Source organism: Tursiops truncatus, chromosome 11, assembly GCF_011762595.2.
Source record: "Tursiops truncatus isolate mTurTru1 chromosome 11, mTurTru1.mat.Y, whole genome shotgun sequence".
Taxonomy (NCBI): domain Eukaryota; kingdom Metazoa; phylum Chordata; class Mammalia; order Artiodactyla; family Delphinidae; genus Tursiops; species Tursiops truncatus.
In genome coordinates, this window is record NC_047044.1 from 20,369,136 (window position 1) to 20,384,027 (window position 14,892).

At 36.7% G+C, this 14,892-nt stretch overlaps 1 protein-coding gene across 1 annotated transcript in view; it reads right to left on the reverse strand.

Annotated features, from left to right (window-relative positions):
- Nucleotides 1-14,892, reverse strand: part of ANO4 (anoctamin 4) — a 440,366-nt gene that overhangs the window by 30,763 nt on the left and 394,711 nt on the right. The window contains exon 24 of the mRNA XM_073789215.1: nucleotides 595-747. Coding sequence (XP_073645316.1) covers nucleotides 595-747 — 153 coding nt within the window. The remainder of the gene's footprint in view (nucleotides 1-594; nucleotides 748-14,892) is intronic.

The window sequence follows — 14,892 nt, forward strand, 5'->3', positions numbered from 1 at the left end:
TTTGTTTCATTGGGACGTTCAAAAACCACTGAGTTAAGAATATGCACACCGAATTCTCTTCTACACACACTGGCTGAGCACCTGCCTGCTCTATTCTAAGCACTGGATGCAGAAATGAATAAAAGACAGTCTCTGGTCTCTGCCAGCTTTTGAGAGCCTGCACCTGATTCAACTCAGCATCTCTAGTCAAAAACCAAAGGCCATCTCTGCCTATAGAAAAACTGGATCATACTTCCTATGACTCAGGCAAATATTTAGGAAAGAGCAAAACAAAGTTAAGCAAATGGGAGATCTACTTTAAAAAGGAAAAAGGTGGTAATAAATCAAATGTTTAGATTCCAGAGTCTTAGGATAGAAACAATCAAATTGAGAATCTATTTAAGCACAAATTCTCTAGCACTGGAAATTATAAATTTCCAAATAGGTAGCTGTACTTGTTATCTAATATTATTTAAAGCTAACAATTATTCTTTTGTAAGAGTTAGTTGAATCATCTTACATGGAAACCATATGTAAAAATCTAAAGCTGGTAGCTGTTTTATTTTATCTACCAGGTGGTTAATATCTTTTAAAAACACCCCAAATCCAACTTACCTATGTCTTTGGCCCTTGAAGCTAAAGGTCGCCTCCACTGTGTGACAAATTTATAAGCGTCAAGTCGAATTTCAATTATATTATTCAGTAAGGCCAGAAGTGGTGCTAGGGGAAAAGCTGCCACAAAGATAGTTGTAAATCCAAACTGGAGAACTGGGGAAGGAAAAAGGAAAAAGAACAAAGAGTATTGGTTTTCCAGTACTATTTTCAAAAGGATAATAATCTGAATGTGTCATTGTTTTAACCCATATTTTTCCCCAAAGCACAGGGAACATCTCTTCTAGAAAGATGGCCAGGACACTTGAAAAAGAGGTATTCCCTGAGCCTGGAAGCAGTGGCATCCTAGGAGCAATGATCATACCTAGAGTCCAGAGCTTGTTTTCTAAATACCATTCTCTAATAAAAGGAACCAGGGCTCCTTAGAGAAATGTTTGATTCCAGAGCTATGGCAGGGAAAAGACAAGATTAGTCTGGAATATCTTGTGATGCCAGAAAGTTAGGAAGTGCTTGAGAAACGATGGGGACACATCAAAAGGACACAGGACAAACTTGAAGGAGGTCCCAATGGCCAAAGCTGGAAAAATTTGTACAACAAAATAAATAAGGATAGTATTGGATTACAACCCAAAGACTAAGTATCCAAGTCCATAATGAAATAAATACAAGTATAAATATATACTGAAATAAATAAATGGGGGGAAAGGGACAGCTCTTTCTTATAACAGAATTCTAATTAATAAATGTAGAAGGAATGACTAAAAATAGAAAATCACCAGTAGTCAGACACCACAGTAGTAATTGTTGCAGGCAAGAGCCATCAAAGAATGCTAAAATTAGTAGCTAAAATTAGTAGGGGAAATTATATTAAAAAATGATTTTTATATTCTCAAAGTATCTCCCTACACGTTAGTAATTACAAAGGAAAAAATATCTTTACTATGGAGAAACCTGATAGACATCACCTTAACTGAGTGATCCAAGTTAATATCACCAGTAATAAGACATATTGACATCATACCCCCAAGACGGTGTACTGAGGAGGCTACAATATCCTTTCTGTGGAATTTTTGCCAAAAATGCATAACCTCAACCTAACCATGAGAAACCATTAGATAAACCCAAATGGACATTCTACAAAACTAGTAGTCTTAAAATATGTTAAGTTCGTGAAAAAGAACTGTCATAGAATGGAGGGAACAAGGAGATGCAACTAAATGCAATGTTGGGTGCTGGAATGGGTCATGGACAAGAAAAACAGACAGTGGAAAACAGGCAATATTCAAATAAGGTAATTAACAGTCCTGTATTAATGTTACTTTTCTGGCTTCAATATATATGTAAGATGTTAACCTTATGAGAAACAAGGTGAAGAGTATTTAGGAACTCTGTACGATGTTTGCAACTTTGCAAATTAAAAAGTTTTAAAAGAGGCAGTGCCTGACGCAAAACAACCAGATGGCGTAATTGAAAACAATTTTAAAAGCACATGGCTGAATGAATGACTGCATATTTTCTACTGTTTTTACTTTTAAAACCTTATTTTAGAAAGTAACAACAAAACAATGACTAACACATACACCATTTTCTATGTAACAGGCACTGTTCTAATTACTTCACCAATTTTAACTCAATTTTCACAACCACTCTCTTATGTGGATACTATTATTATGCTTATTTTACAGCTGAGGAAACTGAGGCACAAAGAAGTCAAGTAATTTGCCCAAGACACATCACTAAGAAGCAATTCTAACATGGGTGATATGGTCCCAGAGTCCTGAAGAGTCCATTTACCTCATCTCTGTGGTACTGCCACCTCCAAGGTATCCCCCGTCTTTGGTTACATTCATACTCAGTGACTATGCTGGTTGGCACTTCACCCACCAATAGACACAGGCATTCCCTTCAGCTTTTCCCTTGGTTCCACTTTTCTCCTGACTTCCCTCTTTCCTTGGGTGAGTCCATCCGCTCTCATGACTTTAATATCTGTCTGATGAGGTTTCCCAATTCTCTCTCTCTCTAACCCCGACCCGTTGCCTGCTGCTATGCTACAGAAGCAGCACTTTCCAAACCAATCTCTCAATCTCATCCTTAAACCTGCTCCGCCGTTCATGTCCCTCGTCCTCACCTCCCCTCGGAGCTGTCTTACATAAAAACCAGCTTTTAGCTAGCTCAGCCTTGAGAACTAAAAGCCTCCAAGTCCCAAAATTAATTACCTTTCAAAAATGTCTCTCATCTGTCCCTCCTCTCTACTGTCCCCAGATCAGACTCTGATTTTCTAACTGGCTTCTCTGCCTCAGGCTTTCTCCTCCTTCCCCCATTGCCCTACTATTAATGTTGGTTAAAGCCCATCACTCATCACCTTCCTACTCAAAATGTTTCAGTCGGTTCTTGTTGCCTGTAGACTAAATCCCAAACTTTTTCCATGCCATTCAAGGGTCTTCCAAGCCTCATGTCCAAACATGCCCCATGACCCAGACAGGTGTCCCAAACAGTCCTCTACCCATCCACACTACACTTCTATTTTTATGGGGTCATGTCATGTACTTAGTGTTTCTGTTCATACTCTGGTGAAATTCTATTCTTTCTCCAAGTGTGAGCTCAAATGTGCCCTCCTCTGGGCACATTTAATTAACTACTGCTTCCTCTGTAGCTCCCACAACTCTGCTTATCATCATAGAGCTTATTTTCTCTTAATTTTATGGCTCTTTACCTGTATAGTATCAGGTCTTATGTTTAAGTCTTTGATCCACTTAGGGTTCTTTTTGTGAGTGGTGTAAGATAGGGGTTCAATTTCATTGCTCTGCATGTGTTTATCAAGTTTTTTTAACACTATTTGTTGAAGAGACTATCCTTTCCTCATTGGGTATTCTTGGCTCTCTTGTCAACAAGTAGTTGACCACATATGTGGAGGGTTTAATTCTGGGCTCTGTATTCTGTTCTGATGGTCTATATGTCTAATTTTATGCCAGTACTGTACTGTTTTTATTATTACTCTAGCTTTGTAGTATAGTTTGAAGTCAGTAAGTGTGATACTTTTTGGATTTGTTTTTTCTTCTTAGGATTTCCATGGATTTGGAGTCTTTTGTGGTTCCATACAAATTTTAGGATTGTTTCTTCTATTTCTATGGTGAATGCCCTTGATATTTTGATAGAGATTGTATTGAATCTATAGATCAGTTTGGGTAATATGGACATTTTACAATATTCTTCCAATCCATGAATATGAGATGTTTTTCCATTTGTTTGTGTCTTCTTCAGTTTCTTTCAGCAAAGTCTTGTAGTTTTTGTTGTGCAGATCTTTCACTTCCTTGTTTAAATTTATTCCTAGGTATTTTATTGTTTTTGATGCTATTGTTTATGGGGTAATTTCTTTGTCAGATACTTCATTGTTGGTATACAGAAATGCAGCTGATTTCTGTATGTTGATTTTATGTCCTGCAATTTTATGAAATTTGTTGATTACTTCCAACAGTTCTTTGAGTCTTTGGGATTTTTGTATGTAAAATCATATCATCTGCAAATAGTGATAATTTTACTTCTTCCTTTCTGATTTGGATGACTTTTATTTCTTTGTCTTACTTAATTACTCTAGCTAGGACTTCCAGTATTATATTGAATAAGAGTGGTGGGAGTGGGCATTCTTGTCTTCTTCCTGATGTTAGAGGAAATTTTTTCAATTTTCTCCACTGAGTATAATGTTAACTGTGAGTTTGTTGTGCGTGGCCTTTACTATGTTAAAGTATGTTTGTTCTATGCCCAACCTGTCAAGGTTTTTTATCATGAAAGGATGTTGAATTTTGCAAATGCTTTTCCTGCATTTATTGAGATAATCATGATTTTTATATTCTATTTTTTTTTGGTAGTACAAGTTCTTTTAATAATTAGAATCAAAGCCTGTTCTGGAACTCAAGTCCACTTAATTCCAAAACCACTTAAAATTTTAATGGGGGGAGGGACAAGATGTCCCCAAGCAAGAATAAGATGGTGTTTATCAAAACAGCTTTGGACCTACTCAGGGCTTCAACTCCAAACCATAGTTTTGGGGAAAAAAAAAATAAGACAAAATGTGTCATTTCCTAGAAGAGTCTGAAGTGGAGTTGTCAGTTATCTTCTTTTAGCATTAGAGGATTTTTTTTTCTGGTATATATTCTTTTAGTGTATTTAATATTCTACATGCACACATACAGAGATATCATTATTGCAAAAATAGGAAAATCTATTTTATAGTCTTCATCAAATGATCACATTATTGTGATTGCTTATTTAGTTGTCTCTCCTGCCAGGAAGGCAGGAATAATATCTCGCTTACCATCCATCACTCTCCTAGTACCTAGCATAATACCTAGCACAGGAAGACAGATATATGATAATGCATACATCTAGGATTTTTTTATAAATATGCCAAATTGCCCTTGTGGCCGCTGTACCAATTGTAAAACCCAAAAGCAATTATGAGAAGTTCATTTCCCTTCATTCTTCGCAAAACTTCATCTTATGACTTTTTAAGAATCTTTGCCATTTTGATGGGATTAATTTGTCTCTCATTTTTCTTTCTTTTTTTTTTCACACACACACACGGTATTTTATTTTACAAGAGATAAATCAACCGACACCAAGCATTGTAAATGGATAACCACAACAAAAGCAACAGTGATTGCAATTACCAAACACGAAACACACTCATACTATATCATAATATTGACATACAGTCCAGTAATCCTCCACTGTAGCAGCTCCTTTACTTTGCAGTGAAAATTGATTTGTATACTTTTTGCCTCTGAGTCCTTGTGGGATTTTTTTTTTATTCAAACAGAAAGTCACAAAAATTATAATCATCCTCATCAGTTCACTCAGTCCCGTGCAATTAATTTTTTTCATTTTAAACTTTTGTTAGCACTTTTATGAATTCATCAGTTTTCCATTAGAGTTCTGAAAATGCTTATTCATTCACTTCAGCAGTATACTCAGTTACCAGAAACCTGTACTTGTCAGTCTTTTCCATGAATTCCTTGAAGATGAAACCCTTTTACAGGAATATTTTTGTGAAAGCATCAGAGTACACTCAGAACTGTCTGTAAATGACAAAAGACTTAAAAATGACCACGGTTAAAAATTTGATGAAAGTTCATAATAATGCAATTGACAAGGAAATTTTAGTTATTTCTGAGATATACATTTTAAAGTAATAACTAGACTTATGACTTATAACATTATACCAGAACATATAAGATTTTTAGAAATTTCATGTAATGTCTGAAACATTTATATTAATATATTTCCATACAAATAACCCAAAGAAAGTTTAGTATTAGTTGTTTTTTTTTGTTTGTTTGTTTTTTAATACTGCAGGTTCTTATTAGTCATCAGTTTTATACACATCAGTGTATACATGTCAATCCCAATCGCCCAATTCAGCACACCACCATCCCCACCCCACTGTGGTTTTCCCCCCTTGGTGTCCATACGTTTGTTCTCTACATCTGTCTCAACTTCTGCCTTGCAAACAGGTTTATCTGTACCATTTTTCTAGGTTCCACATACATGTGTTAATATATGATATTTGTTTTTCTCTTTCTGACTTACTTCACTCTGTATGACAGTCTCTAGATACATACATGTCTCAACAAATGACTCAGTTTCATTCCTTTTTATGGCTGAGTAATATTCCATTGTATATATGTACCACATCACCTTTATCTATTCATCTGTCGATGGTCATTAGGTTGCTTCCATGACGTGGCTATTGTAAATAGTGCTGCAATGAACATTGGGGTGCATGTGTCTTTTTGAATTATGGTTTTCTCTGGGTATATGCCCAGTAGTGGGATTGCTGGATCATATGGTAATTCTATTTTTAGTTTTTTAAGGAACCCCCATACTGTTCTCCATAGTGGCTGTATCAATTTACATTCCCACCAACAGTGCAAGAGGGATCCCTTTTCTCTACACCCTCTCCAGCATTTATTGTTTGTAGATTTTCTGATGATGCCCATTCTAACTGGTGTGAGGTGATATCTCATTGTAGTTTTGATTTGCATTTCTCTAATAATTAGTGATGTTGAGCAGCTTTTCATGTGCTTCTTGGCCATCTGTATGTCTTCTCTGGAGAAATATCTATATAGGTCTTCTGCCCATTTTTGGATTGGGTTGTTTGTTTCTTTAATATTGAGCTGAATGATCTGTTTATATATTTTGGAGATTAATCCTTTGTTGATTCGTTTGCAAATATTTTCTCCCATTCTGAGGGTTTTCTTTTCGTCTTGTTTATGGTTTCTCTTGCTGTGCAAAAGCTTTTAAGTTTCATTAGGTCCCATTTGTTTATTTTTGTTTTTATTTCCATTACTGTAGGAGGTGGATCAAAAAAGATCTTGCTGTGATTTATGTCAAAGAGTGTTTTTCCTATGTTTTCCTCTAACAGTTTTATAGCGTCCGGTCTTACATTTAGTTCTCAAATCCATTTTGACGTTTTTTTTCTGTGTATGGTGTTAGGGAGTGTTCTAATTTCATTCTTTTACATGTAGCTGTCCAGTTTTCCCAGCACCACTTATTGAAGAGACTGTCTTTTCTCCATTGTATGTCTTTGCCTCCTTTGTCATAGATTAGTTGACCATAGGTGCGTGGGTTTATCTCTGGGATTTCTCACTTGTTCCATTGATCTATGTTTCTGTTTTTGTGCCAGTACCATATTGTTTTGATTACTGTAGCTTTGTAGTATAGTCTGAAGTCAGGGAGTCTGATTCCTCCAGCTCTGTTTTTTTCCCTCAAGACTGCTTTGGCTATTCGGGGTCTTTTATGTCTCCATACAAATTTTAAGATGATTAGTTCTAGTTCTGTAAAAAATGCCATTGGTAATTTGACAGGGATTACATTGAATCTGTAGGTTGCTTTGGGTAGTAGAGTCATTTTCACAATACTGATTCTTCCAATTCAACAACATGGTATATCTCTCCATCTGTTTGTATCATCTTTAATTTCTTTCATCAGTGTCTTATAGTTTTCTGCATACAGGTCTTTTGTCTCCCTCGGTAGGTTTATTCCAAGGTATTTTATTCTTTTTGTTGCAATGGTAAATGGGAGTATTTCTATAATTTCTCTTTCAGATTTTTCATCATTAGTGTATAGGAATGCAAGAGATTTCTGTGCATTAATTTTCTATCCTATAACTTTGCCAAATTCATTGATTAGCTCCAGTAGTTTTCTGGTGGCATTTTTAGGATTCTCTATGTATAGTATCATGTCATCTGCAAACAGTGACAGTGTTACTTCTTCTTTTCCAATTTGTATTCCTTTTATTTCTTTTTCCTCTATGATTTCCATGGCTAGGACTTCTAAAACTATGTTGAATAATAGTGGTGAGAGTGGACATCCTTGTCTCGTTCCTGACCTTTCAGTTTTTCACCATTGAGAATGATGTTTCCTGTGGGTTTGTTGTATATGGCCTTTATTATGTTGAGGTTAGGTTCCCTCTGTGCCTACTTTCTGGGTAGTTTTTATCATAAATGGGTGTTGAATTTTGTCAAAAGCTTTTTCTGCATCTATTGAGATGATCATATGGTTTTTATTCTTCAATTCGTTAATATGGTGAATCCCATTGATTGATTTGTGTATATTGAAGAATCCTTGCATCCCTGGGATAAATCCCACTTGATCATGGTGTATGATCCTTTTAATGTGTTGTTGGATTCTGTTTGCCAGTATTTTGTTGAGGATTTTTGCATCTATATTCATCAGTGATATTGGTCTGTAAGTTTCTTCTTTTTGTAGTACTTTTGTCTGGTTTTGGTATCAGGGTGATGGTGGCCTCATAGAATGAGTTTGGGAGTGTTCCTTCCTCTGCAATGTTTTGGAAGAGTTTGAGAAGGATGTGTGTTAGCTCTTCTCTAAATGTTTGATAGAATTCAGCTGTGAAGCCATCTGGTCCTGGACTTTCGTTTGTTGGAAGATTGTTAATCAGTTTCAGTTTCTACTTGTGGGCTTCCCTGGTGGCACAGTGGTTGAGAGTCCGCCTGCCGATGCAGGGAAGACGTGTTCATGCCCTGGTCTGGGAAGATCCCACATGCCACGGAGCGGCTGGGCCCGTGAGCCATGGCCACTGAGCCTGCGCATCTGGAGCCTGTGCTCCGCAACGGGAGAGGCCACAACAGTGAGAGGCCCATGTATTGCCAAAAAAAAAAAAAAAAAAAAAAAAAAATTTCTACTTGTGATGGGTCTGTTCATATTTTCTATTTCTTCCTGGTTCAGTCTTGGAAGGTTATACCTTTCTAAGAATTTGTCCATTTCTTCCAGGTTGTCCATTTTATTAGCATAGAGTTACTTGTAGTAGTCACTTAGGATGCTTTGTATTTCTGTGGTGTTTGTTGTTCTCCTTTTTCATTTCTAATTTTATTGATTTGAGTCCTCTCCTTCTTTTTCTTGATGAGTCTGGCTAATGGTTTATCAATTTTGTTTATCTTCTCAAAGAACCAGCTTGTAGTTTTATTGATCTTTGCTATTGTTTTCTTTGTTTCTATTTCATTTATTTCTGCTCTGATCTTTATGATTTCTTTCCTTCTGGTAACTTTGGGTTTTGTTTGTTCTTCTTTCTCTAGTTCCTTTAGGTGTAAGGTTAGATTGTTTACTTGAGATTTTTCTTGTTTCTTGAGGTAGGCTTTTATAGCTATAAACTTCCCTCTTAGAACTGAGTTTGCTGCATCCCACAGGTTTGGGATCATCGTGTTTTCATTGTCATTTGTCTCTAGGTATTTTTTGATTTCCTCTTTGATTTCTTTAGTGATCTCTTGGTTATTTAGTAATGTATTGTTTATCCTCCATGTCTTTGTGCTTTTTACATTTTTTTCCCTGTAATTCATTTCTAATATCATAGCATTGTGGTCAGAAAAGATACTTGATATGATTTCAGTTTTCTTAAGTTTACTGAGGCTTGATGTGTGACACAAGATGTGGTCTATCCTGGAGGATGTTCCATGCGCAATTGAGAAGAAAGTGTAATCTTCTGTTTTTGGATGGAATTTCCTATAAATATCAATTAAATCTATCTGGTCTGTTGTGTCATTGAAAGCTTCTGTTTCCTTATTTATTTTCATTTTGGATGCTCTGTCCATTGGTGTAAGTGAGGTGTTAAAATCCCCCACTATTATTGTGTTACTGTTGATTTCCTCTTTCATAGCTGTTAGCAGTTGCCTTATGTATTGAGGTGCTCTCCTATGTTGGGTGCATATATAATTGTTATATCTTCTTCTTGGATTGATCCCTTGATCATTATGTAGTGTCCTTCCTTGTCTTTTATAACATTCTTTGTTTTAAAGTCTATTTCATCTGGTATGAGTATTGCTACTCCAGCTTTCTTTTGATTTCCATTTGCATGGAATATCTTTTTCCATCCCCTCACTTTCAGACTGGATATGTCCCTAGGTCTGAAGTGGGTCTCTTGTAGACAGCATATATATGGGTCTTGTTTTTGTATCCATTCAGCCAGTCTGTATCTTTTGGTTGGAGCATTTAATCCATTCACGTTTAAGGTAATTATCTATATGTATGTTCCTATTACCATTTTCTTAATTGTTATGGGTTTGTTTGTGTAGGTCCTTTTCTTCTCTTGTGTTTCCCACTTAGAGAAGTTCCTTTAGCATTTGTTGTAGAGCTGGTTTGGTGGTGCTGAATTCTCTTAGCTTTTGCTTGTCTGTAAAGCTTTTGATTTCTCCATCAAATCTGAATGAGATCCTTGCCGGGTAGAGTAATCTTGGTTGTAGGGTACTCCCTTTCATCACTTTAAGTATATCATGCCAGTCCCTTCTGGCTTGTAGAGTTTCTGCTGAGAAATCAGCTGTTAACCTTATGGGAGTTCCCTTGTATGTTATTTGCTTTTCTTACCTTGCTGCTTTCAATAATTTTTCTTTTTCTTTAATTTTTGCCAATTTGATTACTATGTGTCTTGGCGGTTTATCCTGTATGGGATTCGCTGTGCTTCCTGGACTTGGGTGGCTATTTCCTTTTCCATGTTAGGGAAGTTTCGACTATAATGTCTTCAAATATTTTCTCTGGTCCTTTCTCTCTCTCTTCTCCTTCTGAGACCCCTATAATGTGAATGTTGTTGCGTTTAATGTTGTCCCAGAGGTCTCTTAGGCTGTCTTCATTTCTTTTCATTCTTTTTTCTTTATTCTGTTCCGCAGCAGTGAATTCCACCATTCTGTCTTCCAGGTCACTTATCCGTTCTTCTGCCTCAGTTATTCTGCTATTGATTCCTTGTAGTGTAGTTTTCATTTCAATTATTGTATTGTTCATCTCTGTTTGTTTGTTCTTTAATTCTTCTAGGTCTTTGTTAAACATTTCTTGCATCTTCTCAATCTTTGCCTCCATTCTTTTTCGAGGTCCTGTATCATCTTCTCTATCATTATTCTGAATTTTTTTTCTGGAAGGTTGCCTATCTCCACTTCATTTAGTTGTTTTTCTGGGGTTTTATCTTGTTCCTTCATCTGGTACATAGCCCTCTGCCTTTTCATCTTTGTCTTTCTGTGAATGTGGGTTTTGTTCCACAGGCTGCAGGACTGTAGTTCTTCTTGCTTCTGCTGTCTTCCCTCTGGTGGATGAGGCTATCTAAGAGGCTTGATGGAAGGGACTGGTGGTGGGTAGAGCTGACTGCTGCTCTGGTGGGCAGTGCTCAGTAAAACTTTAATCCACTTGACTGTTGATGGGTGGGGTGGGGTTCCCTCCCTGTTGGTTGTTTGGCCTGAGGCAACCCAACACTGGAGCCTACTTGGGCTCTTTGGTGGGGCTAATGACAGACTCTGGGAGAGCTCACGCCAAGGAGTACTTCCCAGAACTTTTGCTGCCAGTGTCCTTGTCCCCACGGTGAGCCACAGCCCCCTCCCCCCTGCCTCTGCAGGAGACCCTCCAACACTAGCAGGTAGGTCTGGTTCAGTCTCCCCTGGGGTCACTGCTCCTTCCCCTGGGTCCCGATGTACACAGTACTTTGTGTATGCCCTCCAAGGGTGGATTCTCTGTTTCTCCCAGTCCTGTCAAAGTCCTGCAATCAATTCCTACTAGGCTTCAAAGTCTGATTCTCTAGGAATTCCTCCTCCTGTTGCTGGAAGTCCAGGTTGGGAAGCCTGACGTGGGGCCTCAGAACCTTCACTCCAGTGGGTGGACTTCAGGTGTTCTCCAGTCTGTGAGTCACCCACCCACCAGTTATGGGATTTGATTTTACTGTGATTGCACCCCTTCTACTGTCTCATTGTGGCTTCTCCTTTGTCTTTGGATGTGGGGTATCTTTTTTGGTGAGTTCCAGTGTCTTCCTGTTGATGACTGTCCAGCAGCTAGTTGTGATTCTGTTGTTCTCACAAGAGGGAGTGAGAGCACGTCCTTCTACTCTGCCATCTTGGTTCCTTCTATATTTTATTCTATTAATGTGATATATTACACTTAAAAATTTGTGTATGTTGCATTCCAGGGATAAATCCCATTTGGTTGTAGTGTACAGTTGTTTTAATGTGTTCTTGAATTTAGTTTGCTAATATTTTTAGAATTTTTGCATCTATATTAATCAGGGATATTGGTCCAAAGTTATCTTTTCTTATAGTATCCTTATCTGGTTTTGGTACTAGGGTAATGTTGGCTTTGCAGAATGAGTTTGGAAGTGTTCCCTCCTCTTCAATTTTTTTAAGCATTTGAGAAGGATTGGTATTAATTCTTCTTTAATTGTTAGAAAATTCACCAGTGAAGCTGTCTGGTTCTAGGGTTTTCTGTGTTGGGAGGCTTTTGATTACTGATTCAACCTCTTTCCTCATTATTGGTCTTTTCAGATTTTCTATTTCTTGCTGATTCAGTCTTGGTAGGTTGTGTGTTTCTAGAAATTTATCCATTTCTAGGTTATCTAATTTGTTGGCATATAATTGTTCATAGCTTCTTATCCTATTTTTTTCTGTAGTATCAGTTGTAATGTCTCCTCTTTCATTTCTAATTTTGAGTTCTCTCTTCTTTCTTAGTGTAGTTAAAGTTTTGTCAATTATGTTTATCTTTTCAAAAAACCCAGCTCTTGGTTTCATTGATCTTCTCTATTGTTTTTCTGGTCTCTATTTCATTTATTTCCACTCTGATCTTTATTATTTCCTTCCTTCTGCTAACTTTGGGCTTAAATTGTTCTTCTTTTTCTAGTTCCTTGAGGTGTAAAGTTAGAGTGTTTGCGATCTAATTTCTTAATATATGCGTTAATTTATATAAACTTTCCTCTCAGAACTGTTTCTGCTGCATTCCATAAGTTTTGATATGTTGTGTTTCCATTTTCATTTGTTTTGAGATAATTTTTAATTTCCCTTTTGATTTCTTCTTTGATCTGTCGGTTGTTCAGAAATGTGTTTAGTTTCCACATGTTTTTACGTTTTACAGCTTTCTTCTTGTGGTAGATTTCTAGTTTCATACCACTGTGGTCAGAAAAGATAGTATGATTTCAATCGTCTTATATTTGCTAAGAGTTATTTTGTATCCTATCATATGATCTATCCTAGAGAATGTTCTATGTGCATTTGAGAAGAATGTGTATTCTGTTGCTATTGGATGGAATGTTCTCTATATGTCTGTTTAGTCCATTTGGTTTAAAGTATGCCTCAATTCCAATGTTTGCTTGTTAATTTTCTGTGTGGATTATTTGTCACTCACAGTAGGACACTGAAGTCCCCTACTATTTTTGTATTGTTGTCTGTTTCTCCTTGAGATCTGTTAATATAGTTGACCTTTGAACAACATGGAGGTTAGGGCCCCAACCATCTGCACAGTATCCACATATAACTTTACAGTTGGCCCTTTATTTACACATGGCTACACATCCATGGATTCAGTCAACCACAGATTATGTTGTACTGCAGTATGTATTTATTGAAAAAAATCCACATATAAGTGAATTTGTGCACTTTGAACCTGTTGTTCAAGGGTCAACTGTTTTTGCCTAATATATTTAAGAGTCAACTGTATTTGCTTAATATATTTAAGTGCTCCGATATTGGGGGCAAATATATTTATGATTGTTATATCTTCTTGGTGTATTGACCTCATTTATTATTATATAATGAACTTATTTGTCTCTTCTTTCTTACTGTTTTTGGCTTGAAGCCTTTTTTGTCTGATATAAGTATGGGTACCTCCCCTTTCTTTTGGTTTCCACTTACCTGAAATATCTTTTTCCATTCCTTGACTTTGAGATTATGTTTGTCTTTAGATCTGAAATGTGTCTCTGAAAGGCAGCATATAGTTGGGTCTTTTTTCAAAATTTTATTTTATTGAAGTATAACTGGTCTACAGTTTGTGTTAATTTCTGTGTACAGCAAAGTGATTCAGTTATACATATATATATACATTCTTTTTCATATTCTTTTCCATTATGGTTTATCTCAGGATATTGAATATAGTTCCCTGTGCTATACAGTAGGACCTTGTTGTTTATCCATTCTATATATAATAGTTTGCATCTGCTAATCCCAAACTCCCAATCCATCCCTCCCCCAACCCCATACCCCTTGGCAACCACAAGTGTGTTTCTGTTTCGTAGATAAGTTCATTTGTGTCATATTTTGGATTCCACATATAAATGATATCATATGGTATTTGTCTTTCTCTTTCTGTCTTACTTCAGTTATTATGATAATCTCTAGGTCCATCCGTGTTGCTGAAAATGGTATTATTTCATTCTTTTTTTATGGCTGAGTAGTATTTCATTGTGTGTATGTACCACATCTTCTTTATCCAGGCATCTGTCAGTGGACATTTAGGTTGTTTCCATGTCTTGGATATTATGGATAGTGCTGCTATGAACATAGGGGTGCATGAATCTTTTTGAATTATAATTTTGTCCCATTATATGCCCAGGAGTGGGATTGCTGGATCATATGGCAACTCTAGTTTTTTGAGGAACTTCCATATTGTCTTCCATAGTGGCTGCACCAATTTACATTCCCACCAACAGAAGGAGGGTTCCTTTTTCTCCACACCCTCTCCAACATTTATTATTTGTAGACTTTTTGATGATGGCCATTCTGACCAGTGTGAGGTGGTACCTCATAGTAGTTTTGATTTGCATTCTCTAATAATTAGCAACCTTGAGCATCTTTTCATGTACCTCTTGGCCATCTGTATGTCCTTTTTGGAGAAATGTCTATTTAGGTCTTCTGCCCATTTTTCGATTGGGTTATTGTTTCTTTGTTATTGAGTTGTACAAGCTGTTTGTATATTTTGGAAATTAAGCCCCTGTCGGTCACATCATTTGCAAATATTTTCTCCCAGTCCGTAGGTTGTCTTTTTGTTTTGTTTATG